Raw genomic sequence first — 27,902 nt, forward strand, 5'->3', positions numbered from 1 at the left:
AGTCAAGCAAAAACAACCCCACGATTTAGGGGTTAATGGAATACATTACTGTTTGCATCAATACTTTCTCTTTCACATGTAAACACAAAAACGAACAAAAGAATGAGCGTTAAATGTACGTTTAACTTTCATCAGAAAGACCTTACCAATTCATATTCCTTCACTTTATTTTATGCAATTTTCCGACTATTTTATTTTGTGTTTGGAAAAAGTACTGTATACAGTACTCACTCCAAACATATTTGTAATAATATAAGTAGTGATGAGTTCACCAATACAAGTGATGTACTGAGCTGGTAGGTAATATTCCGTATCATTTCGGCCATCCAGGAAGTGTTATCTGACTTGTAGGTCTACTGTGTCATTACACTTGTATATGTTCACATCCATCCATCCATCATCCAATCCTACATTGCCCCATGAGGAGCGTATGAGCCCGGGGCTAGGCAGTTGGTCCCGACATTTAAGATGAGAGTGACCAGCCTCACATCCCTGAGTGGCATTACATGAGCAATCAACCCCAACCACCCCTTGGATATAAACCTTCACTGGCTCAAGCCGATTGGAGCGCAATAATTACCCACTAAACCACCAGGTACCAAAATTTGGTTATATGGTTACCACCCAGCATAGTAAATGGTTTCCTGGTGCACAGGAAACCATTTGGCTTGCTACTCAGTGTAAAGTCACCCACAGGCCGAAGGAAGTGGAAAGAATGAAGGAAAGAAAGACAGAAGAGGGAGAGTAAAGTCACCCGTAGGCAGAAGGACAAGGAAAGACAGATGAGAATGGAAGGAAAGAAGGACTAATTTATATATATATTTCAGATTCAGGTATAGTACTGTACTGATGTTATGAGTCCATATTATAATTACAAATCATAACAGACAGATAGATAAATAGATGGATGGACGGAGCTCCAGGCAAGCCTGGGAAAGGGAAATGATCTTGCAAGTTAACTGAGGAAATGTTGACAATACACAGGAAGTAGCAAGTCAGGGGATGATGTAGGTAGTGTGTCAGCGAGATAGCCTACGAACAAAGCCTAGTGACATACACACATACTCACACACAGGTTTCTAGAACTTTCCAACCACAGTGTAACACACGTGACATGACCCCTGCTACACCAGAATTTAGGAAGCTGAGCTCAGAAGGAGACAGGCCATAGAACCGGCAGGTAGTAGGGAGAACGAGCCTAGCAACATGGGCGAGAGAGAGAGAAAGGGAGGTAGCTTGCGAGTCTGTACTTATACTTCACTCGTGTGTGAGAGACTTTGTTAATATTTCCAAGACAAATAAAAATAGTCCCATACTATTCTTTTCCTCTCCTGTCATTGCATGACAAATGGGAATGAAGATTATCTACTTACAAGCTACTCACGTATAACAACCGCTCGTCCACAAGTCTAATATAATGTATAACTGACTTACAAAACATCACTACAAGAATATACGAAGTTATTTGTGACACTGATTGCACTATTGTACAGTATACAGTACTCTCTCCAAACACAGCTGTAATACCAAAAGTGGTGATGACAGTGCGTTTGTTCGTTCAAAGATTCCCTGCACCTATAGTGCAGGCCGGGCCATACATTAGCCCGGTCAGTGGGGTATGAGCTGGTTAAAAAACAGTAAGGGGGGAGGACAGGACCTGGGGATTGCCTAGCACACACGTCCTGTCTCCTGGCTGGCTTTGTGGTGTGTGTGGACAGTGTTCACCAATATATTTAAGGTACTGAGTGGGTAGGTTTTTGATAATTCGGCAAATCCAATTTCTTGGCATCGTCCCGGTCCCATAGATGCCGAATAATGGGACTTTTACTACCAAAGCAAGTCAAATGATATGAAACTTGCCAGAATAAAACAGATACAGTGTCCTCGGAGATTTAAAGGTTTGATCAACGCGTTCCTTAACTGTCACACCTTGGATGGTTTTCCAAGTGGCTAAAAGATTGTCTGGCATTGGTCTGAGTAAAACGAGTAAGTTGTCCCACAGGTTTCAGGGTTAAGAGTGACCAGACTTTAAGTTGTACAACCAGTTTCATCTGTAAATCAAGGTATGCAGGCAAAGAAATTATAAATGAAGGGTGTGGTTGTTGTTGTTGTTGTTCACTGCTTACTCCAAGTCTATCTTGCTAAGCAGACTCATTGACCACTGGCAGGCAGCCACCTTCATGGGGTCATCCCACAGGTACAGTACATACACCATGCAAGGAACCGGTGCTCCCTTGTGGTGGCCAACACTGCACCAGGGCCAGACCAAAATCCTTCATCACATTGAGATGCAGGGACATATGAGGAGGCTTGGCTTTAAGTTGGTTATTGGAGATGCTTACCTTCACCCAGGGTACACAGTGCCACCTACCTTCACCCAGGGTACACAGTGCCACCACATGTAGGCTCCTTGTCAACATCTAGAGATGTGGTGGTGTGAAGGAAAAATAAAAGAATTATAAAATGACTGCTAAATACTGTACATCTCTCAAATAAAGTTTTTATTTACATTTGCATATGACCAAGTATAAGATAGGTATTTCATCATACTTAGGTACAATTTTGTACAATAATAGGAAAAAATGGGTTGAAAAGGTGAGATGTATTAGTAGAAGAAGGGAGGTTTGGAAACGTGAAAATGGGCTGTGACAAGAAGCAAATGAGTGTCCTACAGTTCCCCTGGATGAACTTCATGATCAGATATTCAGTAATAAAACTAAACAGACATGAAATTCCATTGCATTCAGAGTAATTGCTGTCCAAACATGATGCTAGTGAGAATGTACTTCCACTGAGGGGCAGGTCTGGGTGGGAAGATGTTTTGTAGATGAGCACAGGCTATCACCTCACACAGTGGGGTTGTCCATGTGTGCAACTTCAGCAGCAGTGGCGATGAGCAACCATGTTTTGACCCATGGCTTGGTACTAGTTCTCCCACAGTTGAAAAATAAATGTCTCCTGTAAAATAAATGTTAACAGTAAAACATTTATGGTCCTCAAAGAAGTAACCAGAAACATTACACTATGACTGTCAAGAAAACCAGAGGAACTGGTGTGGTGGGAGGAAGAGAGTGAGGAGGAATGTATGGCATTTGGATGAAAGTGTACTAGAGGATGATTATGCTGTAGCTGAGATGGAGAGAATATTTTAACTCTTAGATGGACTTTTTTACTTGGTGGAGTATTGGATAAGGTTAATGGTACACATGCAACAGTAGCATCATTAGCTGTAACCCATATTCATCTGAATATGAATGACTGGTCTCAATGTGCCCACCTGCAGTCCACCATCCACCTTTCAGGAAATAGGGACTTTAGGGACATTTGCATAACCAAGCAGTGGAACCACCCAACCATGTCAGTGCCACCACGCAAAGGTGTCTCTCACCGGCACCAGTACACATGTAACCACAACAAGTTCCTATCTGTTTACTACTAAAGTACAAACCAACCACCATGCTATAAAAATAATCTTTATTACAATACTTTAATATACTTTACAGTACTTCTAGCCACTTCACCATTTTCCAAAAAAGAATACAGTGACTAATGTCAACAATCAGAATGAATCTGGCCCTCTCCCTTCCCAGGCAACTAATCCAGATGTACAATGCAATAGATGAAAAGGTTGATGACCTTCAGGTATGGAATGCCATGTAGTTTAAACCAGTGTTTCTTTAACTGGTGAATAATTCGTTTTTTGCGACATATAAGACGCACTTTTTTACCTAAAAAGTACAGTGAAAAGTCTCCACGCATCTTCAGAGATGAATGCCATGAGGTTAGACTGCAGTTAGCTCTGGCTTTACTCAAAACAGCCACATATACAAGAAGTTTTCTTAATAAACCATTTGAACTAACAATAAACATTCTCTGGAATTTTCCTCTGCCTTCAACTGGGACAACTATTTTGATCTTGCACATTTTACTGCTACACACAAGGTATCTTGATCTGTGGGAAAACAGTTTCCACAAATGAGTCAGGTGTGCTAATGGTGTGGCTACGATCCTCGTTGAAAAGGGATAAAAACTAATGACAACAGAACAGCCAAATTCAGCTTTCATGTTTAGTGCAGTGAGCATGGAAAGGGTTACTGTTATGGGATGATGGCCTTGGGGTTAGAAAATGTGGCTTGTACAGCATGTGATTGGTTTACGTGTTCATGCAATAAGCAACATAATTATACGAGTTCAGCTTTGAAATACAGTATATATGTAAAAAAATGAATTTATACTGCTAGGTTGATTCAGGATACAGTGTGACCTTAATATCTGATGCCTTGTTAAGTGATAAATCACTACAACGATAATGAAAAAGTTATACCCTGTCCCAGTATGTTAAAAAATTAATCGCAATTTTGCCACAACAATATTTTCAACGGCTGCCTCTGAGAATCTTGTGTGGATATGATGACACATCCAAGCCAAAATGGCCGCTCAGTGTTTACGCTGGCTGTGATCATTGCCTTTTGTTCTAATTTTTGCCTGAAAGGCCACTGAAGCACCTCTATTGTTGCCAAATAACAGTGCAAGTGCAGTGTGGAACATTAAGTGAAGTGATACTTTTTTGTGCGTGAAATACGGAAACTCCTGACTTGGAATCATGTCAACCTTACGTACCCATCATCCCCTTTTGGGTCTCTACACAGCTGACTGAGCCGAGATCCCCATCCAGTGTTTACATTAGATGTGATTGTTGCTTTTCATTTTATTTTGCACATGAAAGGCCACTGAAACACCATTGCTATCACCAAATAACTGTGCAAATACTTAACAAATAGCATAGTGTGTAACATTAAGCGAGGTGATAATCATTTTAGCCTTTACGGTCGTGGTCACCCTCTCCAACCCCACTGAACTTGTGTTATATCGACCTCGTTATGTGATAATTCGTTATGTGATAGGTCATCACTTGACGCAACCCTATTGCACAATGAGGCTGCACTGTACTGCACCCGTGCTTACCAATGACATTGCATAAAGTAACTCATGCTGATGATTTCATTGTATTTTTTCTTTATTAGTGACGACTAATGATAATGTCAAGAACAGTTTCACACTGTGCAATTAGTTTTAATTTTTTTTTATAGTGACTACTGGTAAATGTACTAAAAGAAATTCTCAGCGAAATCAGCATATTGCTGGGTGGTGATTATTCACAGATTGATCACAAGTTACTGCATGGTTGGTATTGGGGGCTTTCAAGGTTAAGCTTAGTGGCAAGCCCAGGTGGTTAAAATTATTGAGGCTCTGGGGAACAAAACCTCATGGCTAGGTTAGGAGACCCACTACCTCTTACTGTTGGACACAGTATGCACAAATTTGTAACCACTGACTGTACATAACTGTATTTTGCTGAAGAAAGTGTGTGGCAAAACCAACCATCTCCAATTACAGTAAAACCCCAAGTTTAGCGACATCTTCGTTTGCGGTGCCAGTTTCATGGTTAGCAGTGGCTTGCAAATATTCCCAAACACCGGGTTTCACATGAAAACCCTTCCGTCTGCGGCTAGAAAAATGTAAACAGCGATCGTGGATGAGGAGTACTCTGGGTTTGTGCAGGAGCAGCAGACAGAAGAGATGCAGCACAGGATCGATGTGCTGTGTGGAGAGGTGGAGGCAGCAGAGGCAGAGGAGGGTGGAGGTGCCAGAGGCCGTGGGGAGCAGTAGCCGCATCACTTGCCTCGGAAATGACACCCCCATCCCTTCCATTAAGCACCTCACTCCAGCCTTCCAAGTGAGTTTCCTTACCCATTATGTGCTTTGTATTAATACTAGTTTCTTTCTAGGTATGATCAGTAAATTTTACACTGCATAAATGGGTTTTAGGGGAAGTTGGCATAGGACCCGGAACCAATTTGCCTACTTCCCATAGGTTCAATACCCAAACTTTGGTGGTTTCACGGTTCGCGGTTCTTTTCACTGAACCAATTAGTCATTAAAATAGGGGCTTTACTGTATTGTATATGTACTCTATGTTAGGATGCACTGACATGTTCAGATGGTGAGATCGAATGTAAAACTGCTGCCACGGGCATCTAAGAACAACACAATGATTATAACCAATCTTTATGTATGTTTTTAAAGAAAAATACAGGGTTCTCAGAACCTAACCCCCAATTTTACGTATAAATGTACTGTATGAAATGTTTTAGCACGAAGTTCAGCATACTCTATCTCATGCTGTGTGGAGACTGTACTGTATTACTATAGGGTACTGTAATCTTTTCTTACAACTCAGCAATCACAATGGGGAGAGGGTAATTTCAGGCCAGGTTGGAGTACAAAGGTAGGAAAGACATGTATTGCGCCCCATTTAACGGACACCACTTGTTATAGTTGATGAAAGTTTGGTGGCTTTTGTGGCATCCGTTAAATTTGACATCTGCCATACCAGTGTTCATTATATTGACGCTCTACTGTATTACTTGCTCCTCCAGCTTTTATTATGTTTCTTTCACTTCTTCCTGGAACTTTTTTCAACATCATTTTCTCTTGGTTTCATGTGTCCCAACAAATTTCATGCTAAAAATGGGGGAAAATACCAGAAATAATAAAGGAAAAATTAAAAGAATCACTCTATTCTCTGCTGACTTCAGCCTGGGTTTCCAAACTGAAAACTGAAAATATATATGTTACCTAATTGGTTAACTTAACCTAATTAACAGGGAGGGTGTAATGTTAACTGCTGGACACGGAAAAATGAAGAAATATCACTAAATGCAATTTAACAGCCGTTGCTTTGATGGTTATGTCAGCTGACTGTTACGCACACTGACAATTATGCTGACAAGAAGCAGGGATGCAATTAAAGAAATGCACTTGGTTTTGTAAAGCCTGAAATACATTAGCAGTTGCAAAATGCATAATAAAAAAGTTGCACATTCTTGTAACCCACAAACACAGGAAGTCAAGTATAGTTACACATTGCAGCTATCATAGATTGTGTTGATGAAATCTGTTTATTTAAAAGGATCTCGTATTAATATTCTCAGTCACCTTTGACACTTTCAATGTGAAAGTGTTTGGCACTAACCAGATTAGAATACAATAGTTATTCTGATGAATGGGTTAATGATACCAGTAACACTAGGACTCCTATGATATACTCTAAGGTGTATACAATCATCTAACATTAGCTGGTGCTAAAGGTGTCCAAATCATGGCAATTAAGAAACATTAACAGGTTGTACTTTCCTAATGGTGAATGATATACATTTGGATTAGAATACTATACCACTGTTATTCTGATGAAAGGGTTAATGATACCAGTAACACTCAGGCTGCTACTATGATACACTCTTAGCTGAGTACAATCATCTAACATTAGCTGGTACTAAAGGTGGCCATATCATGAGAATTAAAAAACATTAACACGTTGCAGTGTCCTAATGGTGAATAATATACGTTCTGTCCATAAATAATCCAAGCTAATACATAACAACAGGATACCTGTAATACTGCACCCTTAGCAGCTAACACGAGCTGAGCTGGTAACTGTTTGTGATTTGGCAATGTTGAAACAATATATCTGTAATGTACTCCTTCATAATAATGACACATTTTTCTTATTGCCATTTCTACACAGCATTATTCAGTTCTGGAAAATTTTTCAAACTGGAAGGGTCAGACCAAGTCTTTAATAATCCCATGTCTCACATTGGCAATAATACAGTGTACTATAAAAGTATGTCTACTGACTTTACTGTACTTTAGCAAACCTTTCTTACCTTTAACTTTCGTAGAGCTGGTGACATTCAGCAGAAGCAAATAGAGTGGGTTGATGTTTAGCAGCCAGATTGTGAAAGTCAGCAGGCCTCTGGTCATGTGTAATCCAATCCTCAGCTGTCAGCAAAAGGAGGACAATAGCAATCAGTGCTGAGAAAGGATTACAGTACAAATCTGATCATCCTCTTGGCATTCTTTACCAACCAAACAATGCCAAAAGCCCAAATGCTGAAGCTCCATGAACTGAATTTTTAACTACAGTCGACCCTCACTATAATGGAATCCATATGCAGTAAACTCTCAAGTATCCATTGTAATTCAGCCAAGCCTCAACCCGAATAACGTGAAACCACAGATATTGCATAGTACCCCCTCATTGGCTCAACATTCGGCATCAAGCCGGATATTGTATTACTATCCACCTCAACTCTGTACCCTAAAAACTTTCCCATGAGTAAAAAATGAAAACTAAGCATAATATACAACAAAAATAATGATACAGTACAGAAATACAGTAACACAGAGCTGACTGGCTACCGATTACGAGCCAGCTGATACGCCTCAACGCCGGATATTGCATAGAGCCACCGGTTACATCCCATTTCAGCACTGGATACTGCAACAACAGATAACCAAGAGCCTACTGTACGATAAAGCTGATAATCTGTTAAATCAGATGGTCCCCGAGGTGAGATTTCAAGCACGTCTATAAAATAAATTAGTACAACAGCATATCCTAGTACTAAGAATGAAAACTATACCCATTTCACACTAACCTGGCCCATAATTTCATCCTTTTGCAGCTTACAGTATTTCACATCCCTGTCATGGCACTTCTTCATTAATAGTACAGTATTAATGTACTACAGTCTGCTATTACAATTCAGCAATCATGATGGGAAGAGGGTAATTTGGGGCCAGAAAGGAGTGAAAAGGGTAGGAAATACATGCATTGTGACCAACTGTGATTCATTTAAGACAGTGTTTGCTACAGCCGACAGAAGTCTGATGGCCTTCACAGTGTCTGTGAAATCTGATATCCAGTCCATTGAGGTCCGTTAAATTGGGGGTCAACTGCTTATATAGGAAATGTTTAGAAACTGGTAAATCTATCACCAATAATGGTGGGCTTTAGAATAAAACCCTCTATTTGTTGGTACAATGACTAGAGCTGTTGTTGCAGCCCTGTCATGGGTTCACAAATACAAGGCATCAAATGAGGTACTAAATGTCATATGTTCATTTGGTTTCATTTTGTTTATAAAGGCTATGTATGATTATGGTTATGTATGTGGATGTTCGCACCCAAGTGAAAGCGAATGGAGATTTAACTGATGAGTTTTCCGTGAATGTTGGTGTGCATCAGGGGCCAGTCTTGAGCCCCTTGTGCATCAGGGGCCAGTCTTGAGCCCCTTGTGCAGCAGGGGTCAGTATTGAGCCCCTCGTGCATCAAGGGTCAGTCTTGAACCCCTTAATGTTTATCATGGTGCTTGAAGCCCTCTCAGATAACTTCAGAAATGGACTCCCGTGGGAGATGTTTTATGCCGATGATTTAGTGTTTACTGCAGAGAATGAAAGGGAGGCGGAGGAAAGGTTTAGGAAGAGGAGAGATGGTATGGGGCACATGCACCTGAGAGTAAATGCAGATAAAACCAAGGTGATGGTATCTAGGGTTGGTGGTGGTGCTGTCAAAGAGGGAGAGTGGCCAGCTGCAGTTTGATACAAGGGTGTGGGGAGTAATTCCATCTTGTAGTGTTTGTGACAAGTGGGTGCATAAGAGATGTAGTGGTATCAGAGGTAGACTGCGAGATAATGTTTATTTCATGTGTGCGGTTTGTCGGGGAGAGTTTGTGGAGATTGTCAGGTGTGATAGGATTATCTTGCTGATGAGTCTCTTGGGTGTGTGGAAGAGTTTTGTTACTTGGGAGAGATGTTATGTGCTGGAGGTGGGGTTGGAGTGGCCACTCTGTGGCTAGAGTGAGGAGTGGTTGGAAGAAGTTCAGGGAGATGTGGTCTCTCCTGACACTGTATGTGGCATGTATTAGGACTGTAATGCTATATAGTACTGAGACTAGGGTGGTTTGGGCATATGGAGAGGATCGGGGATGACAACTAGGTGCAGAAAGTGAAAAATGTGAACACTGGGGGTAGGGTTTCAGGAGACAGACCAAAAAAAATCTCGGATGAGGTCAAAGAGTGTGACCTCTGAGATAAGCGACCGAATGGTGAGGGTGCCAGATATCAAGCAGCATGCATTGTCGCCAATAGGTGACCAAGGCTGACACATGCAAGCGTATTGGAGCCTTTATATATGAAATGAAACGATACAGGCTCGAACATGAATATGTCAGCCTTGGTCATGTAATTGTGGCTCTCCATAATACTCAATCTCTAGCAACCTTCCTATTCAGTCCCTTATCCCAGAGTTCACACTCTATGACCTCATCCCACATCATTTTGGTTTCTCTAGCAATGCTACCACTGACGTTCACACTAGTTACCTCTTGCACCTAATTGTCATACTCCATTCTCTCGACATGCCAAAACCATCTCAATCTACTCCTCACAACACTGATACATTAACCCATGGCGTCAAGCATATATTTAAGCCAACCCTTCTCCTAGCCGGGCAGTTCAGAGAAAATCACCTTTTTGTTTTTAAACCTTAATATCTCAGCTATATACTTAACCAGAAATAAAAAACTAAGTGTCATAATACTCACCAATCCTTTGACTCAAGCTGATGGCCTCAGATTGTCCGTGAAGTGCGTGTAGTCAGAGAGAGTGAGTAGGGAACTGGGGCTACTTCTGGTGATTTTTTTGCCCGTATCGGTATGCATAGCTGAGATGCAATGGCACAACTGAGGCTTATACTAGCCCTCCACAATAATGACACTTTCAGAAGACCGCAATCAACCATAAAAAACATTTCCATGTAGGTTTTTCAGAAGTGTGGCGTGAAAACACTTGTGAGTGTGGTTATTATAGCAACGACTTTCCGCCGTTTTCTCAGTCGCCTCGGACTGCACACCCGAGGTCGTCTGCTAGCTCCCAAGAACGATTTGGTTTTCTCAGTGGCGTTTCCAAGGCCTGTGACACGGCCATTATTGGAACAATCAGGTGGAAGCACCCGACTGTTAATCGGGCAGGGTACACCGTCCGAGCTGGGCAGGCTGCTGTAAAATTTATGTTTATTTTTAAAAATTATATATGAAAATACGTCTGCTATGTACTGGGTAACGTCAGTATATAGTATTTCGATGTTCTGGTGCAGAGTATTGTTAAAAATTTGTACTCTCAAATGTTTTACAAGACTATGGTGCAGCCACAATAATACTAGCTATCGTCAACAAACCAGCTCCATCATCTGCCTTGGCTGCAAGTCACCACTGCAGGCGGTTGGAAAAAGTAATATGTACCAATTGTACATTCAGATATATGCTTAAAACAATACCAAATCATGTTTTCTGCCTTAATTAAGATGCCTTAAACCACTGGTAAAGTGGGTAAATGTTCCGTAAGTGAGTGACCTTGACTCCTCTTGCTGACCAATCATTTAAAACACACTTTTAAAATGATTTTGGCCACACAAAAATCTACCCAAAATATAATATACCTATATTTATGCAATATTAAATATGACTGATCACTATTTGGTAGTAAAGTACTGCTAACTACCACAGGCAGGCCTGGTCAGTATTGCCAGCTCAGTGCTGGTCACTCAGGCGCTAGGTTCCGAGGCTCGGGGGCTCGCACCCGAGAAATTCATTGACTGAGAAAACCAATCTCAGTTATCGGGTGCTGGCGTCCAAGGCTCAGGAGCGGGTGCCTGATTCAGGTGCTTAGGCGACTGAGAAAACGGCTGTTTGAGGCAGGCTGGCACAGCTCACCACCGCGCCAATATGCCTCCACCAGCGCCGCACACCACACACACACACACACAAACTAGATGAGTATGAATCCAAATCAAGAATACAGGACGAGCACATTAAAGAAATCAAGGAGCAACATAAGGGGTGGAAGAAAATTCAGGAAGAGGGAGATGTAAATTTGAGAGAGATTATAGAACAACAAAGCAAGGAAAAGGTGGAGAGGGAAGTGGTTAGGGTGCTAAGAAGTAGAGAATCTTTAGTTAGGGATGTAGCAGATAAGAAAAAAATGTATTATAATATCAGGAGTTAAGGAAAAACGTATGACAATAAGATCAGAAAAAGAAAGAGAAGCACTGAGTAAGGTTAAAGATGTAATATCAATAGTCATGGAGGAAAACAACGAAGCTCAAGAAGAGACTGAAGAGGTGTTTAGGTTAGGAAAGTACGAGGAAGGAGGGGCAAGGCCATTGAAGGTAAAGTTCAAGTCCCAGGCAACAGTTAACGAAATTATCAGTAGAACATGGAAATTATCGGACAAGGAAGGGTTAAAAAATGTTTGGATAAGGAGAGATGCAAATGAGGAAGAAAGAGCTAAAATAAAGGACTTCGTAAAGGAAGCAAAGGTAAAAAAAGAACAGAGAACGGAGGAAGAGAAGACAGTGTTTTATTGAAGAGTCATAGACCAGAAATTAAGGAAGTGGTACCGGCGGAGAGAAGGAGAAAAGAGGGTACAGAAAACATCAAAAATAACTGGAAGGTAGCATATACTAATGTTGATGGTTTAATATTGGCGAAGCTAGAAATCAACGATTTTTTGAGGATACATGAACCTGATGTTATGTGCTTTGTAGAGACCAAGTTAAGAGAAGATACTGATGTTCAAATGGGAGATGGTAAATACAAACTGTGGAGAAGAGACAAAAAAGAAAAAATGGGAGGAGGAGCGATGATAGCAGTGAAGAACAACATAAATGTAGATACTGTGGAAATGGGAGAAGGCAGGGCCGAAGTGATAAATATGAAATTAGTTACTGGAGAGAACAACAAAAGAGATATGGCAGTAGTGTATGTTCCCCCTAAGACAAGAGCATGGAGTGATGATGACTACAAGGAAATGCTGTCAGACATGGCAAGTTATTTACAGAAAATGACTGAGAAAAGCAACAATATAATTTTAATGGGTGACTTCAATTGTAAAGAGGTGAACTGGGAGGAATGGGACTCAGGAGGAGGCAAGGATTCATGGGGCATTATATTAGTAAATATAACAATGAATAATGTGATGACGCAATGGGTCAAAGAAGAGACACGGTTTCGAGGTGAGGGCACACCGGCAAGACTAGACTTATTGGTTACCAAAGAACCTGATGTAATAGAATCCTTGAAATATCTGTGCCCTATTGGAAAAAGTGATCCTGTGGTCATTGAGTTCCAGATGATAACAGGGAACGTGGAGCCAAGAGACGAGCTTTATAGGCAGGGAAGGTACAACTTCGGGAAAGCAAACTTTACAGGATTGAGAAAATTTTTTGAAAATGCAGATTGGAGAAAATTCAGAGAAACAAGAGAGATACAGAGGAAGTGGGATATTCTTCTAGACCTCTATAATTCGGGAGTGGAAATATTTGTGCCAAGAGTAAAGAGGAAAGAAAACAGGAAAAATGAGTGGTTTAATAGAAGGTGTATGATAGCAAAAAAAAGACACGGCGTGGAACAATTGGAAAAAAAAGGTAACAACTGAACAAAGGAAGAATATAAAAGAACTAGAAATGAATACACAAGAATATGCAGAGAAGAAGGGAATTTTGAAAAAGGTATAATAGACAAATGTAAGGATGAACCCAAACGGTTTTATAGATTTGTTAATGGCAAACTGAAACAAAAGGAAGGAATCACCAAACTGAAAGTGAAGGAGAGGTCTATAAGGTCTATAAGGATGCAGCAATGCAAGCAGAAATAATGAACAAACGTTTCCAGTCAGTTTTCACTAATGAAAAGGAGTTTGTGGAAGGGGAGGATGTGACTAGAAATGTAGTGATAAAAGACATAAAAGTGGAAGTACAGGAAGTGTATAAATTACTAGAAACTCAAGATGTAAGAAAGACCCAGGACCAGATGGAATCTCTAATTGGGTACTGAAGGAATGCAGAGAACAACTGGCGGATAAGATTCACAGTTCAATTGTGTGTTCTCTGGAAGAGGGGAAAGTGCCTCAAGAGTGGAAGAGGGCAAATGTGTTACCAATTTATAAGGGAGGAAACAAGGAAGAACCCCTGAAGTATAGACCAGTGTCCCTAACCAGCATGGTCACAAAATTGTGTGAAAGAATTCTGAAAGATAGATGGATAAAATATCTGGAGGAGATGAATATTTTGGCTGATAGTCAGTTTGGATTTAGAAGTGGAAGGTCATGTGTTTCCAACTTGTTGAGTTTTTACTCAAGAGCGATTGATATGCTACAGGAAAGAGATGGTTGGGTGGATTGTGTGTATTTAGATTTGGAGAAGGCCTCTGACAAGTCCATAAAAGACTGATGTGGAAACTAGAGCATATAGGAGGACTGAAGGGGAACCTCCTGGAATGGATGAGAGACTTTTTGAGAGACAGACTAAAGAGGACAGTGATAAAGGATAAGCTGTCTGGATGGAGAGAAGTAACAAGTGGAGTACCACAGGACTCGGTGTTGGCACCAGTAATGTTCCTGATTTACGTAAATGATATAGTAGATGGAGAGAACAGTTATTTGCAAGTCTGTTTGCTGATGATGCAAAGATCTTGAGGATGGTAGAGGTTGAGGAGGATTGTAAAATGCTGCAGGAGGATCTGGATAGGATACACGAATGGAGCTGGACGTGGGAAATGAAATTCAATGGAAAGAAATGTAAAATATTGGAAATGGGTAAAAGTACCAAGAGGCCATCATTGAATTACTTGATGGGTGATGAACCAATCACAAAAGTGAGAGAAGAGAAAGATTTGGGTGTGCTGGTCCAGGACAGTTTGTCACCTGAAAAACACATTAACAAGACAGTTTGAGAGACGTATAAACTCCTGACTAATATAAGAGTAGCTTTTCATTATATGGATGAGGAGATGATGAAAAAATTGATAGTGGCCATGATTCGCCCCAGGTTAGAACATGGAGCAGTAGTGTGGTCCCCACACAAAAAGAAAGATATAAACAAAATTGAGAGAATACAAAGAACAGCAACCAAAATGATCTCCAGTCTGTCAGATCTGTCGTACAGAGAGAGGCTGGAAAAGCTGGAGTTGTCCTCCTTAGAAGAAAGAAGAGAGGCGACATGATTGCAGTGTTCAGGACCACGATGGGAGTAGATAAAACTGACAAAGAAGTTCTGTTTTTATGGGATAAGAGAGTAACAAGAGGATACGGGATGAAACTGAAGATGCCAAGCTGCTTGAAGGACATCAAGAAATATAGTTTTCCTTATAGATGTACAGACCTGTGGAACAGCCTGGACAAAGAGATCGTCCAGTCTAAAAACTTAAACGAGTTTAAAGCTAAACTTGACTTAATGAGAAATGGAGACGGGACCCCACGAGCGTAGCTCATTTCCTATATATCACAATTAGGTAAATACAATTAGGTAAATACACGCACACGCACACACACACACAGAGATGTACGTTTGGCTTGCACTGTCGCTCGATTCTAACACCACTGTGCCACTAAAGCCTGGGTATTACTACAGCTATTACAAATACTACTACTCTTACTACTACTACTAATACCACCACTACTCCTATCACCACTACTATTACTACTACTACTACTACTTTTACCACTACTACTACTACTACTTTTACCACTACTACTATTACTACTACCACCACTACTACTACTACTACTATTGTTACTACTACTACCACTACTACATGAAACCTAAATAATAATAATGTGAACAAAATAGTTATCCACATACTATCCATAATCCACTACATTTTCCACTATAACTGAATTCTTTTCCTGTGATTTGTACTTTTTCATCATAACAAATGTGTACACACATGAAAGCTTTCAATAAAAAATAAGGCACTGATTTCATCATGAAACAAACTTTCAGCTTCCACTCTTCACATAAATATACACAGAGCACTGGTGCAAGGCTTGCCCTATGGCACTTCCTCCTCCCTCCCTCCTTCACCTCCTCCCTTTCTCCACTCTGCTATATTTTCCACTATAACAATTTTTTTCCTGTAATTTGTACTTTTTCATCATAACAAATATGTACACAAAAGAAAACTTTCAGTAATAAATAAGACACTGATTTCATCAAGAAACAAACTTTCTGCTTCCATTATTCACATAAATATACACAGAGTACTGGTGTGAGGCTTGCCCTACAGCACTTCCTCCTCCCTCCCTCCTCCTTTTCTCCACTCCGTACCTCCTCTTCCATCTCCTCATCTGTGCCAATATCCCCCTATCCAAGATCATCAATACCCTCTGAACCATTCCCATCATCGGAAGCAGATGAACGTACAGGGCGAAACGATGGGTGCATATTGGAGGACTCACGTGATCCACCCTCCTCATCTGAAGCACAAATATCGACACTACGCTCATCATGGCGAGGTTGCTTTCCTCAGAGGAAGTCACTTTCCCCACTCAGTCGGTAGAGAGGTGGCCTGCCGGTCTAACGGACCCAGGTTCAAATCCCCGCTGAAGCAGGGAACAGTTAAAAAAGGGATTTGAATTTCATTAAATCAGGCTTTACTGATCTACCAGAAGACCCGCCGACATGTCGTAAAAATACCCCCGCTAATACCAATACAACAGTTCTGTATGAGACAGCCCTAGCATGTATTCAATATGGACGGTGGGTGTTAATGCCGAAGTGGTAACATATAGAGGTGTATGGTATGTAGGAGGACTACTGGGCCTTGATAGTAGGCTGTGAAGCCTATGCCCAGAGTCAGACACATTAAAAAAAAAAAAAAAACTCACAATTTACAATAATGGCACCTTGAGTTCTCTCCCTATCGCACTGTCACTAAGGCCTTTTCTTTTCTGGCATTTGGACTTCGTTGGTACTGAAGTCGGTGGCTGCGGGCACTCTGCCGAGGATCTGGACACTAGGAAAACTTTTTGCGTAGGTCTATCCATTACAGAGGTAGGCAGGTAACTGAAGCATGACACGGATGTGTGCAGAAGGGTTGCCAGAGGCTGCATGTGGTGGAAATAACCCACAGAATATTCAAACAATGCCGCGAGACACTAGATCATGTATACATGCCAACCGGATGTTCCCAGGCTGTCGTGTATAAACGACATCCGGATGCCATGGGTTTAAGGTCACTCTCTATGACCTCATCCCAAGTCTTTCTGGTCTTTCTATCGCAACCCTACCATTGACATTCACACTAGTCACCTTTTGCACCCAACTGTCATGCTCCATCCTCTCAACATGCCAAAACCATCTCAATCTACTTCTCCTCCCTCTCAACCCTTCAATTGCAATCCTAGCCCACCTAGGAATTGGATTCAAGGATGCACTACACATCCATCTAATCATCATCATTTCTGTGCCCATATATATCCTCTTCCTTTACTGTCCAGGTCTCCCATCTTTCCTCTCAACCTTTCATTCACAATCCTAGCCCCCCTTGGAATTGGATTCAAGGATGCACTACACATCCATCTAATCATAATCATTTCTGTATGAGCCTATGAATACCCTCTTCCTTTACTGCCCAGGTCTCACTACCATACAGCTTTACAAAACACTCCTTAGGCATTGTTGTAAGTGGTGAAATATGTCTGTATGACTGAGTGTATGATGCCCCGCCCGCATGGCGCATCAGTCGTAGCTCTGAGTGTGTTTGTTCAGTCCTGAGTTGTTTCTTTACTCTTCTGTTCCTATGTGAATTGTGCATTGAATTTACTGTTCATATGATGTTCATATTATACTTCGTATAGTTTTCATGATAATTATTTTAAGTTATATAGTATTTCCAACTACAGTAAAACCTCGATTTGACGGCATTCATTCTAAAGGCAACCCCAAACGAACAGCACAAATCTCCCGAAGAATATTTATGCAAAAAAATGTAAATTTCCCCCGAAATGGGTAAAAATTAGAAAGAAATTCAAATGCGGCAAGCACCACATGCATCTTGATTATCTCTTTGCAGTTTCCTGCCAACTGGGAAGCCTATGTTTATGCTCACCCACTCTTCCTCCTGACTCAAAAGTGTCCCGTATACTTATTTCGCAGGATTTTGTGACTATTCTAGGCAGTGACGATGCCAAAAGTTCAGGAAAAACGGTCAAGGAAGGTACTGACACTCAGAAAAAAGCTCGAAGTGGTGCAGGGAAAGAAATGAGCCTAGGAGGAGTATTATGGAAGGATTTGCAAAACCTTCTTCCACCATCTACAATCTCAAGAAACAGGCAGCCCAGGTTAAGGAGTTTTTTGCCAAGAGTGAGACCAACAAGGGGATAGAAAAGAGGCAGAACCTACGGCCTCCTAAATTAGAAGAACTTGTTCGTGCATTATATGAGTGGTTCCAACTTAAGCGTTCCGAAGGTGCAACAATCTCTGGCCCACTACTCATTGAACAGGCCAAAATATTTTACGAGAGGCTAGGTATTACCAACATGTGTGTTTTTTCATCTGGCTGGTTGCACAGATTCAAGCTTCGCCATGGCATTAGATCCACTGATGTCAGTGGGGAACAAATGTCTGCTAACCAAGTGTCTGCTGACGAATACAGTAATCCCTCTAATATTCGAACGCCCAATATCCGAACATCCCCACTAACCGGACATAATCGTCCCGGGATCCAATATTCCCAAAATGGTCCGAAAACCGCAAAAAATTCGGAAAAAAAACAAACCAAAAAAAAAAAAAAACAACGAACTTTTCCCGCCCATAATTTGAACTTAGCGTGCGGGGCGCGGGACAGCTTTGTTGTGGCGAGTCATTCCTCCGACGTCCGATAGAGCGCCCCTGTATCCTACCCACTTTCCGCCTGTCTCTTGTCGCGAGTGCACGCTCGTCGTCATGGCTGCCCACGTGCTCGCTTTTGTGGTGGTGCCTTACCTGCTGCAGGCACTCCTGCTGCTCTCGTGCTTCTTATTAGTGTGTGTGATGATGGCCCTGCCGCCTGAGGAGAGGAAGAGAGTGGTGCTGACTCTGGAGAAGAAACGGGAGATACTGAAGAAAGTAGATGTGGGGTGGTCTTCTTCCCGCATCCTCCGCGAGTTCAACCTGGCCCGATCTACTTTGTTCGATATCAAGAGATCCCGAGACAAACTCATGCAGTACACGGCTGACTTCTCGTTGAGAAGCAAACGCAACATGGAGAGGAAGGTGATGTTTACTCTCAAGTTTGCTGAAGTCGACCGCTCCACATTGATTTGGTATCGACAGCAATGTGCTGCTGGTGTGAGGGTATGTGGTACGGAGCTGAAGGCTGCCGCTGAGAAGTTCGCCAGGCTTCACGACGCCCTAGACTTCAAGGCATCCGAGGGTTGGCTCTTCGCGTTCAAGTTACGGCATGGCCTTACCAACCGTAAAGCTCATGGCGAAGCTTTGGACGCTAACGAGGATGGAGTTGACGAGTTTCGGCACAAGGTGAAGGGCTTGATCGACAGGGAGGGCCTCACTCTCGGTCAAGTCTACAATGCTGATGAAACTGGTTTATTCTATCGCTCTTTGCTAACGAACACTCTAGCCGAGGAGGCGGAGAAATGTGTACCTGGCCGCAAGCTCTCCAAGCAACAGCTATCTGCTTTGTGTTGTGCCAATGCTAACGGCATGCACCGGCTTAAGCCCGTTATTGTTGGCCGTGCAAAGCAGCCTCGGTGTCTTCGTGGGGTGATGGATGTCCTTCCTGTTGTCTGGTACCATTCTTTGAAGGCATGGTTTACAGCCCAGATCTTCAAAGACTGGTTCCACCGCCACTTCGTCAAGGAGGTCATAAATTACCAGACGAAGACACTGGGAATCCCGTGCAACCAGGTATAGGCCCTCCTTCTACTCGACAATGCACCTGCCCAACCGTGCGACAAGGACTTGGTGGCTGAGAATGGCCGGATTAGGTGCATGTTTCTCCCACCTAATACGACTGCTCTCATCCAACCAATGGACCAAGGAGTGATCGTGGCAACAAAGCACCTATACCGAAGGAAGTTCCTGGACGAGGTGATGGTTGCTATCGAGGACGTGGACGAGCGCAAGGAGGGACGGGACACGCGAGGCCAGTGGACTTTGGAAAACCTTCGCCGCTACAACATCAAGTCTGCAATCTACAACTGGGCCAGTGCATGGAAGGAAGTCCCTGTCAAGACTCTAGAAAATGGTTGGTCTCGTCTGCTTCTTGGAACGGATGTGGAGTACAATTTCCTAGGTTTTGACGTGGATGACTTCCATGCATGTCTACATACGCATGGCGACGATGTTGATGTGGACGATGTGTGTGAGTGACTGGATGACGACGAGGGCGATCCTGGGTATCAGACATTGTCTGATATCGAGATCGCATCTTCAGTTGCAGGTGTCAGTACCCAGCTTGAAGATTCCGACGAGGACGATGACGATGATGCGGACTCCTCTCAGCATGACACTACTCCTGTCATCCCCAAGCTGAGCGCACTCCAGGAACACCTAGAGTTCGTTCTCGACTACCTGGAACACCCAGACTGGGACAGGGAGATGGGGCCCTTGGGACTTGTGGAGGAAGTGCGTGCTTTCAGGCAGCGCATCATCAATCGTCAGAATCGTCGTTTCTTGCGTCAATCAACGATTGACAGTTTTTTCAGGCCCGTGACCCCCGCTGTGCCCAGCCCTGGCTCCACTCCATTGCCTCCCCAAGACAGGCCCTCATGCTCCGGGCCACAGCCCAGCACATCAGCCACGGTGGAGTCACCGCTCGACATGAGTTTGCGTCTATCTTCTGAGTCGTCTGCAGTGGGTACGCCATCACCACGACCCAGCGACGCACCCTTAGGTCACCTGCCAGTGATACTCTCGGACTCTGACCGTGATTAAACAGCAAGAACTTCTCCACTAGACCACACGGGAATTTACAGTGTTGTGCAGTGAAAAAAACAGTGCATTGTGTTAAGGATTTACAGTTGTGAGTGAAAGGACAATTTTTGAACTAAATTTAACATAAATAGACTTATTTGTTTTTGCTTTAGAAAATGGTTAGAAGAGTGGGAAAAGTTAAAGTGCAGAGTGCAACACTTAGTAAGTTACAATGGAGCATAAGTTAGACAAGAGTGCGCACTGTGAAGAGAACGGACTTCTGAGTGCGATTGACTAAGTTCAGTGCAAGACTTCGTGAACAGTGTACTGCAAATGCTTCAGGAAATCCTTCTTACTGTCAGAGTCCGAGAGGAGGCAGTTATTCATCGAGATGGCCACGGACTTGCTGTAAGTAGGCTGAACGTTTCATACTGTACTTTTTTCCATACTATACTTACCTCTAACACCTCATTTCACTCTTTAATGTCCTTTATTGGTGTGAATAGGGTGTTAGGAGCTATGCATGTGCAGTAGGAAGGTGTTTTTCTGAGTTAGGCTAGGTTAAGGTCCATAAGTACCAGTCCAGGAGCCAGGGACTTGTAAGTACCCAGAATGTTTAATATTGTATGAACCTACCTCAAAAACCTCATTTTATGCTTCTTTTGCATTTATTTCAGTCTTTTATGTGCCTTATTGGTGTGATTTGGGTCTTAAATAGGTGCTATGCATGTCCAGAGGGAGTTGTATAGGTGTTTCTCTGAGTTAGGGTCCATAAGTACAAGTCCATAAGCTGGGGCCCAATATCCGGACAGGACCACTATCCGGACCTGCCTATGGCTCTGTTACGTCGGATATTGGAGGAATTACTGTATAAGGAAACATTTCAAGGCATCGTCAACAAGTACCATCTGTCAGCTGATCAGATTTACAATGCAGATGAAACCAGGCTGTTTTGGCGTTGTTTGCCAGGGTCTACCTTAGCAGGTGGTAATGAGAAGGTGGCACACAGTTTTAAACAAAATGAAGACAGGATAACTCTTTTATGCTGCGCCAACGCTTCGGGAAAACAGAAGATAAAGTTGCAGGTCACTGGTAAATATACCAAACCACGGAGTCGTAGGAAAGTAGCCCACCTGCCTGTTCATTACGACCACCAGGGAAATGCATGGATGAGCTGTGAGGTGTTTAAGCACTGGTTCTTTCATGTATTCGTTCCTGCAGTCAAGGAGAATTTAAGGCGTCTGGGCAAGTCTGAGGACACAACAGTTGTACTCCTCTTGGACAATTGTAGGGAGCATCCCCCTGCCTGTGAATTAGTCTCGGGGAATATTTTTGCTGTCTATCTGCCCTCTAACATCACAAGTATGATCCAACCTATGGATCAGGGGGTAATCCAAAATCTCAAGATGCACTATAAAAAAGAATTTAAGTATATGGTCCCGAACTCAGACTCAGGTGTGGTCTCAGTAAAGAAAAACTTCACTCTAAAGGATGTCATTTATTTTGCCTCCAATTCCTGGAAGGACGTGAAGAGTACAACTCTCAACAGAGCATGGCGAAAGTTGTGGGCCACTGTGATGCAAGATATAGACCAATTTGATGAGGATGGCGAGTTTGAGGGATTTGCTACAGCCCAGAAACTCAAGAAGAACAATCGCAACATGGTTAATGGCAGTGATAAGGTAGAGGTTGAAGACCAAGAACTGGAAGACTGGATGGACTTAGAAGACAATGTACCCATCACACAAACACTTGATACTGATGAAATTACTGCTGCTGTTCAAGGACGAGCACCAGAGGTTCAAGAGGAGGAGAGTGACGAGGAAATAGAAGTGTTACCCAATGTACCCTGGGCTAAGGGATTGGCACCATTAGACACTTTCATAAGGTTTGCTGAGAGGCAGCCTTCACTCACTGCTCAACATGTTCTATCACTGCACAGTATGTGCAATATTCTACAGGATGCATGACGAAAGGCCAGCAAACAGGCAGACATCCGAACCACGTTTGCCAGAGCCAAAAAGAGGGCCGCCGTAATCTCTAGCAACCTCCAGCCTCAACCCTCAACCTCAGCCCAAAGTGACCTCCCTATGGTACTGGATGAAGATCCTGACAATCCACCAGTGCCACCAGTAAGCCCCCAGCAACCCCAGAGTGAAAAAATTAGCTTGTAAGGTTAGATATAAGAACTAATGTTACAGACTTCATAACTTAGTAAATTTATTTATGTAGTGCCACCTATTCTACTCCACCCTGCCAACTAACTTACCTGGATTACTGTACAGTACTTTACTACAACACCACACCTACCTGCTTTCTTTTGTTCTACAGGGTAAATATAAATTTTTTAAATTGATTTTGTATGTCTGCACATGTTTATATGCTTAAAAATGTGTTAAAATGTGTTAGCATGAGTTCCGGGGGTATCGATAACTTATCTGTACATTGAGCCTCCCGACTAAATGTAAAAAAAATAAAATGTTTGCACATTATGAAGGTTCATATTAAACCATAAGCCACATTTCTTTATGATAAAATCTCTCAAAACTGATACCTGTTGAGAAGGAATATTGATGAGGTTTTGACTCTCACCTATGAATTTATGCGAGAAAGTACACTCGCCCAAATAAGTGATGACTCAATTTCTTAAAGTTTCGGACGAACTCCCTGGGTCTGGCAACATTCACTTGATTGGGAGTTAGCAGAAGGAAACAGTCTTTGCCTGCCCTGCAAACATTTTTTATGGTGTAAAAGAAAACTAATCTTGTGAAAGTATTAGTTAAGTTTAACGTTTATTTGTTTTAGGTCAATAACAATAATTAAGTGAAAAAGCGACATTTGGCACGTTTCCACTAGTCACCATTCATGCTAGCAGTGTCACCAATGTAGCATTTTTCCCGCTAAATTTAGTCATTTTAAAAGTTGTTTTAAAAGCTATCTAACTGGTAAAAATCTAAATATTTTCTGTACACCTGGCATTCATTTAAAGTCCTGTCCAGCATTTTTTTCCTTACTCTTTCTCAGTCTGACAGATTTTTACCACTATTGAGACTAATCTAGCGGATTTCTATAACTTCTTTGGCAACACCGAACACCAGCCCAGGCCTAACGTCAGTCACCATCACGCAGCGGACTGGAGTGGATGCCTCGGATTTTGTCACGATTCCCCACCCCACCTCAGTGTAAGCCCCACTCTAACGGAATTTAGTCTTTCCCGGCATGCTCAGGGCCCCCTAGGGTGCCGTTAAATCGAGGTTTTACTGTATTGCACCATGTAGCATTTCCCATGATCACCCCCACCATTTCACAACATAGTATTTCTAATGATTAACCCACTGTTGAACCATGCCATGTAACCCCCTCACTCGCTTATAACCAGTCAGAGGGTGCGTGGCAAATTAATTCCTCCGCCACTCCTGATTGAACCAGGTGCTCATCCTGTCCCCTACCTTGAATTAAGGTATGTTTGAGCTGAGTTGTCTCCCTCAGAGTTTTGAGACTTGGAGAGTGGCTAGCTTTTTCTCCCAACATTGTAACCACTTACTATTGGTGACCTTACCCTGTGACTTGGTGTAATTCCCCAGAGTACTTCCCCAGCGTAATTCCCCAATGTGTTTCCCCAAGTATCTTACCCTTGGAGACGAGGATGAGCGCGGGGAGGGACGGGACACGCGAGGCCAGCGGACTTTGGAAAACCTTCGCCGCTACAACATCAAGTCTGCCATTTACAACTGGGCCAGTGCATGGAAGGAAATCCCTGTCAAGACTCTAGAAAATGGTTGGTCTCGTCTGCATCTCGGAATGGATGTGGAGCATGATTTCCTAGGTTTCGACGTGGATGACTTCCATGCACATCTACGTGCGCATGGGGACGATGTTGATGTGGACGAAGTGCGTGAGTGGTTGGATGATGACGAGGGCAATCTTGGGTATCAGACCCTGTCTGATATCGAGATCGCATCTTCAGTTGCAGGTGTCAGTACCCAGCTTGAAGATTCCGACGAGGACGGCGATGATGATGCGGACTCCTCTCAGCATGACACAACTCCAGCCATCCCCAAGCTGAGTGCACTCCGGGAACACCTAGAGTTCGTTCTGGACTACCTGGAACACCCGGACTGGGACAGGGAGATGGGGCCCTTGGGACTTGTGGAGGAAGTGCGTGCTTTCAGGCAGCGCATCATAAATCGTCAGAATCGTCGTTCCTTGCATCAATCAACGATTGACAGCTTTTTCAGGCCCTTGACCCCCACTGTGCCCAGCCCTGGCTCCACTCCGTTGCCTCTCCAAGACAGGCCCTCATGCTCCGAGTCACAGCCCAGCACATCAGCCACAGTGGAGTCACCGCTCGACGTGAGTTTGCGTCTTATCTTCTGAGTTGTCTGCAGTGGGTACGCCATCACCACGACCCAGCGACGCATCCCTAGGTTACCTCCCAGGGATACCCTCAGACTTTGACAGTGATTAAACGGCAAGAACTTCTCCACTAGGCCACATGGGAATTTAGTGTTGTGCAGTGAAAGAAAAACAGTGCATACAGTATTGTTAAGAAATTAGAAATTTGAGTGAAAAGACAAACAATTTTTGGACTAAATTTAACATAAATTAACTTGTGTGTTTTGTTTTGAAATTGGTTTTATGAGTGGAAAGACTTAAAGTGAAAAGTGCAACACTTAGTAAGTTACAATGAAGCATAAGTAAGACAAGAGTGCGCAGTGCGAAGAGAATGGACTTCTGAGTGCGAATGACTAAGTTTAGTGCAAGACTTCATGAACAGTGTACTTAAAGTGCTTCAGGAAATCCTTCTTACTGTTACAGCCTGAGAGGAGGGGGTTATTCATCGAGATGGCCATGGACTTGCTGTAAGTATGCAGAATGTTTCATACTGTACTGTACTGTATTTTCCATACTGTACTTACCTCAAACACCTCATTTCACTCTTTTATGTCCCTTATTGGTGTGAATATGTAGTGTCTAGGGTGCTATGCATGTGCAGTAGGGAGGTGTTTTTCTGAGTTAGGCTAGGTTAGGGTCCATAACTACCAGTCCAGGAGCCAGGGACTTGTATGTACCCAGAATGTTTAATACTGTATAAACCTACCTCAAAAAACTCATTTTATGGTTCTTTTGCATTTATTTCAGTCTTTTATGTTCCTTATTGGTGTGATTTGGGTCTTAAATAGGTGCTATGCATGTCCAGAGGGAGTTGTATAGGAGTTTTTCTGAGTTAGGGTCCATAAATACAAGTCCAGGAGGCTGGTGCCCACTATCCGGACAGGACCACTTTCCGGACATGCCTTTGGCTCTATTACGTCGGATAGTGGAGGGATTACTGTACTCTGAGTTCGTCAAAACGAAATTTTTCTAATTTTTCTGTGATTTTTTTTTTTTTTCCCCTGTGATTTTTCCAGTTTTTCTGGGCTTTATCCAAGGCTTTATCTGGCTTGGACTTGCCCTTGGGCTTGGCTGTACCTGCCTGCAACTATTCATTTACACTTCTATGCATTTCTGGTGAGTAACACAATATTCCATATCATTTCAAGTGTTTATTTAATGATCACGTACAGTTGTGTTCATGATTCCCTGGACACATCTGGAGGTATGTGGCAGTCTCTTACTACACAATGTAGTATTAATCTTTGAATGAAGGCGATGATTTGTGTTGTGCCTGCTGATTGGTTACAGAGGGTCAGTTCCACTGGTTACCAGTGTGAGAATATTAGAATGTAATTTTTTATTCTCACACTGGTAACTAATGGAACTGAGCCTCTGTAACCAATCGGCGGGCACGACACAAATCGTCGCCTTCATTCAAAGATTAATACTACATCATGTAGTAAGAGACTGCCAGATACCTCCAGATGTGTCCAGGGAATCATGAACTCAACTCTACACATTTCTAATGTCTTCAGAGGTCCCTCCCAATAGTCCGAAAAACCCTCGGTCCCCTGCGATGCAGATTACAGGACTTTTCTATCTATCTATCTATTGCCAGATGCCACAATCCCGTTCGGGGTGGCCACAAACAAATCGCCTCCACGTCACCCTGTCCCCCGCCATTTCACTGCCCTGTTCCCAACTCACACCCCCCTCTCTCATATACCTCTCCACCCCATCCCTCCATCTCATCCTCGACCTCCCCCTCTCTCTTCCCCCCTCTACCTCACTCACATACACTCTCTTCGTCAGTCTTTCACCCTCCATCCTCTCCACATGGCCAAACCACCTCAGTGTATTCCTCCTAACGCTTCCTATCACATCCACATCCACACCACAACACTTGTTTATATTCTCATTTGTCAGCCTGTCTCTCCATGTGACTCCACAGGCTCCTCTTAAATAACTCATTTCCACTGCTCTCACTCTTGACTTGTGTCCTTACAGCAACGTCCAAGCTTCACTTCCATACATTAGAGTTGGTATCACAATACTGTCATGTTGTAACTTTTTCACTTCCATGCTCACTTCCCTGCTTCTTATCACTGCTTTCAAGGAACCAGCAACCTTCCTTCCCTGCTGTACCCTTTCAAGCACTTCACCCTCCAAACCTCCATACTTACTCATCACACTACCCAGGTACTTAAACGTACTCACATTTTCCAATTCCTCACCATCCAACCTCGCTGTACATTCACTGACTTCACCTCTCTCAAAGACCATCACTTTACTCTTCCCTACATTCACCTTTAGATTCCGTTTCTTACACACTCTCCCAAACTCACCCACCAAGCCTTGCAGCTCTCCTTTGTCTTCACTCAACAACACAGTATCATCTGCAAACAACAGCACAGGGAGTTTCCAAACACTACCCTCTCTCACCAGTGCCACTCCAACATCCAGTACCCTACCTTGTACCTCTTTTATTACCCCATCCATGTACAGATTGAACAACTATGGAGACATGACACATCCCTGTTGCAACCCAACCTTCAAAGAGAAAAATTCAATCAGTTCACCATCCACATGCACTGCAGCCTTAGCACCATCATACATACTCTTCACAGCATTCAACAACTTCCCATCTACTCCATATATTCTTAATGCTTTCAACAATCCTTGTCTATCAACCCTGTCATATGCTTTCTCCAAATCCATGAAAGCTGCATACAACTTCTTTCCCTTCTCTAAAAACTTTTCCACTAAAGATCTAAGAATGAATATCTGATCTACACAACCTCTTCCCTTCCTAAAGCCTCCCTGTTCTTCTCCAACTAATTCCTCTGCTCTTTCTCTAACTCTGTCAATAAGTATCCTACCATACACTTTTCCTATTATACTAAGAAGACAGATGCCCCTATGATTACCA

The 27,902-nt window shown here is 42.7% G+C and overlaps 1 protein-coding gene across 2 annotated transcripts in view; it reads right to left on the reverse strand.

Annotated features, from left to right (window-relative positions):
• Positions 1 to 2,475: 2,475 nt before the first annotated feature.
• The window catches only part of PIG-Q (phosphatidylinositol glycan anchor biosynthesis class Q), a 220,288-nt gene continuing 194,861 nt past the window's right edge, over positions 2,476 to 27,902 (reverse strand). For both annotated transcript variants that reach the window (XM_080284910.1, XM_080284909.1), the window contains 2 exons: positions 7,731 to 7,845; positions 2,476 to 2,958 (listed from right to left, as the gene is read on the reverse strand). In XM_080284910.1, the coding sequence (XP_080141036.1) occupies positions 2,744 to 2,958; positions 7,731 to 7,845 (330 nt within the window). In that variant the 3' untranslated portion in view covers positions 2,476 to 2,743. The remainder of the gene's footprint in view (positions 2,959 to 7,730; positions 7,846 to 27,902) is intronic.

The sequence above is a fragment of the Coenobita brevimanus genome, chromosome 103 (assembly GCF_032717465.1).
Source record: "Coenobita brevimanus isolate Jiangsu-jjx chromosome 103, ASM3271746v2, whole genome shotgun sequence".
NCBI lineage: Eukaryota > Metazoa > Arthropoda > Malacostraca > Decapoda > Coenobitidae > Coenobita > Coenobita brevimanus.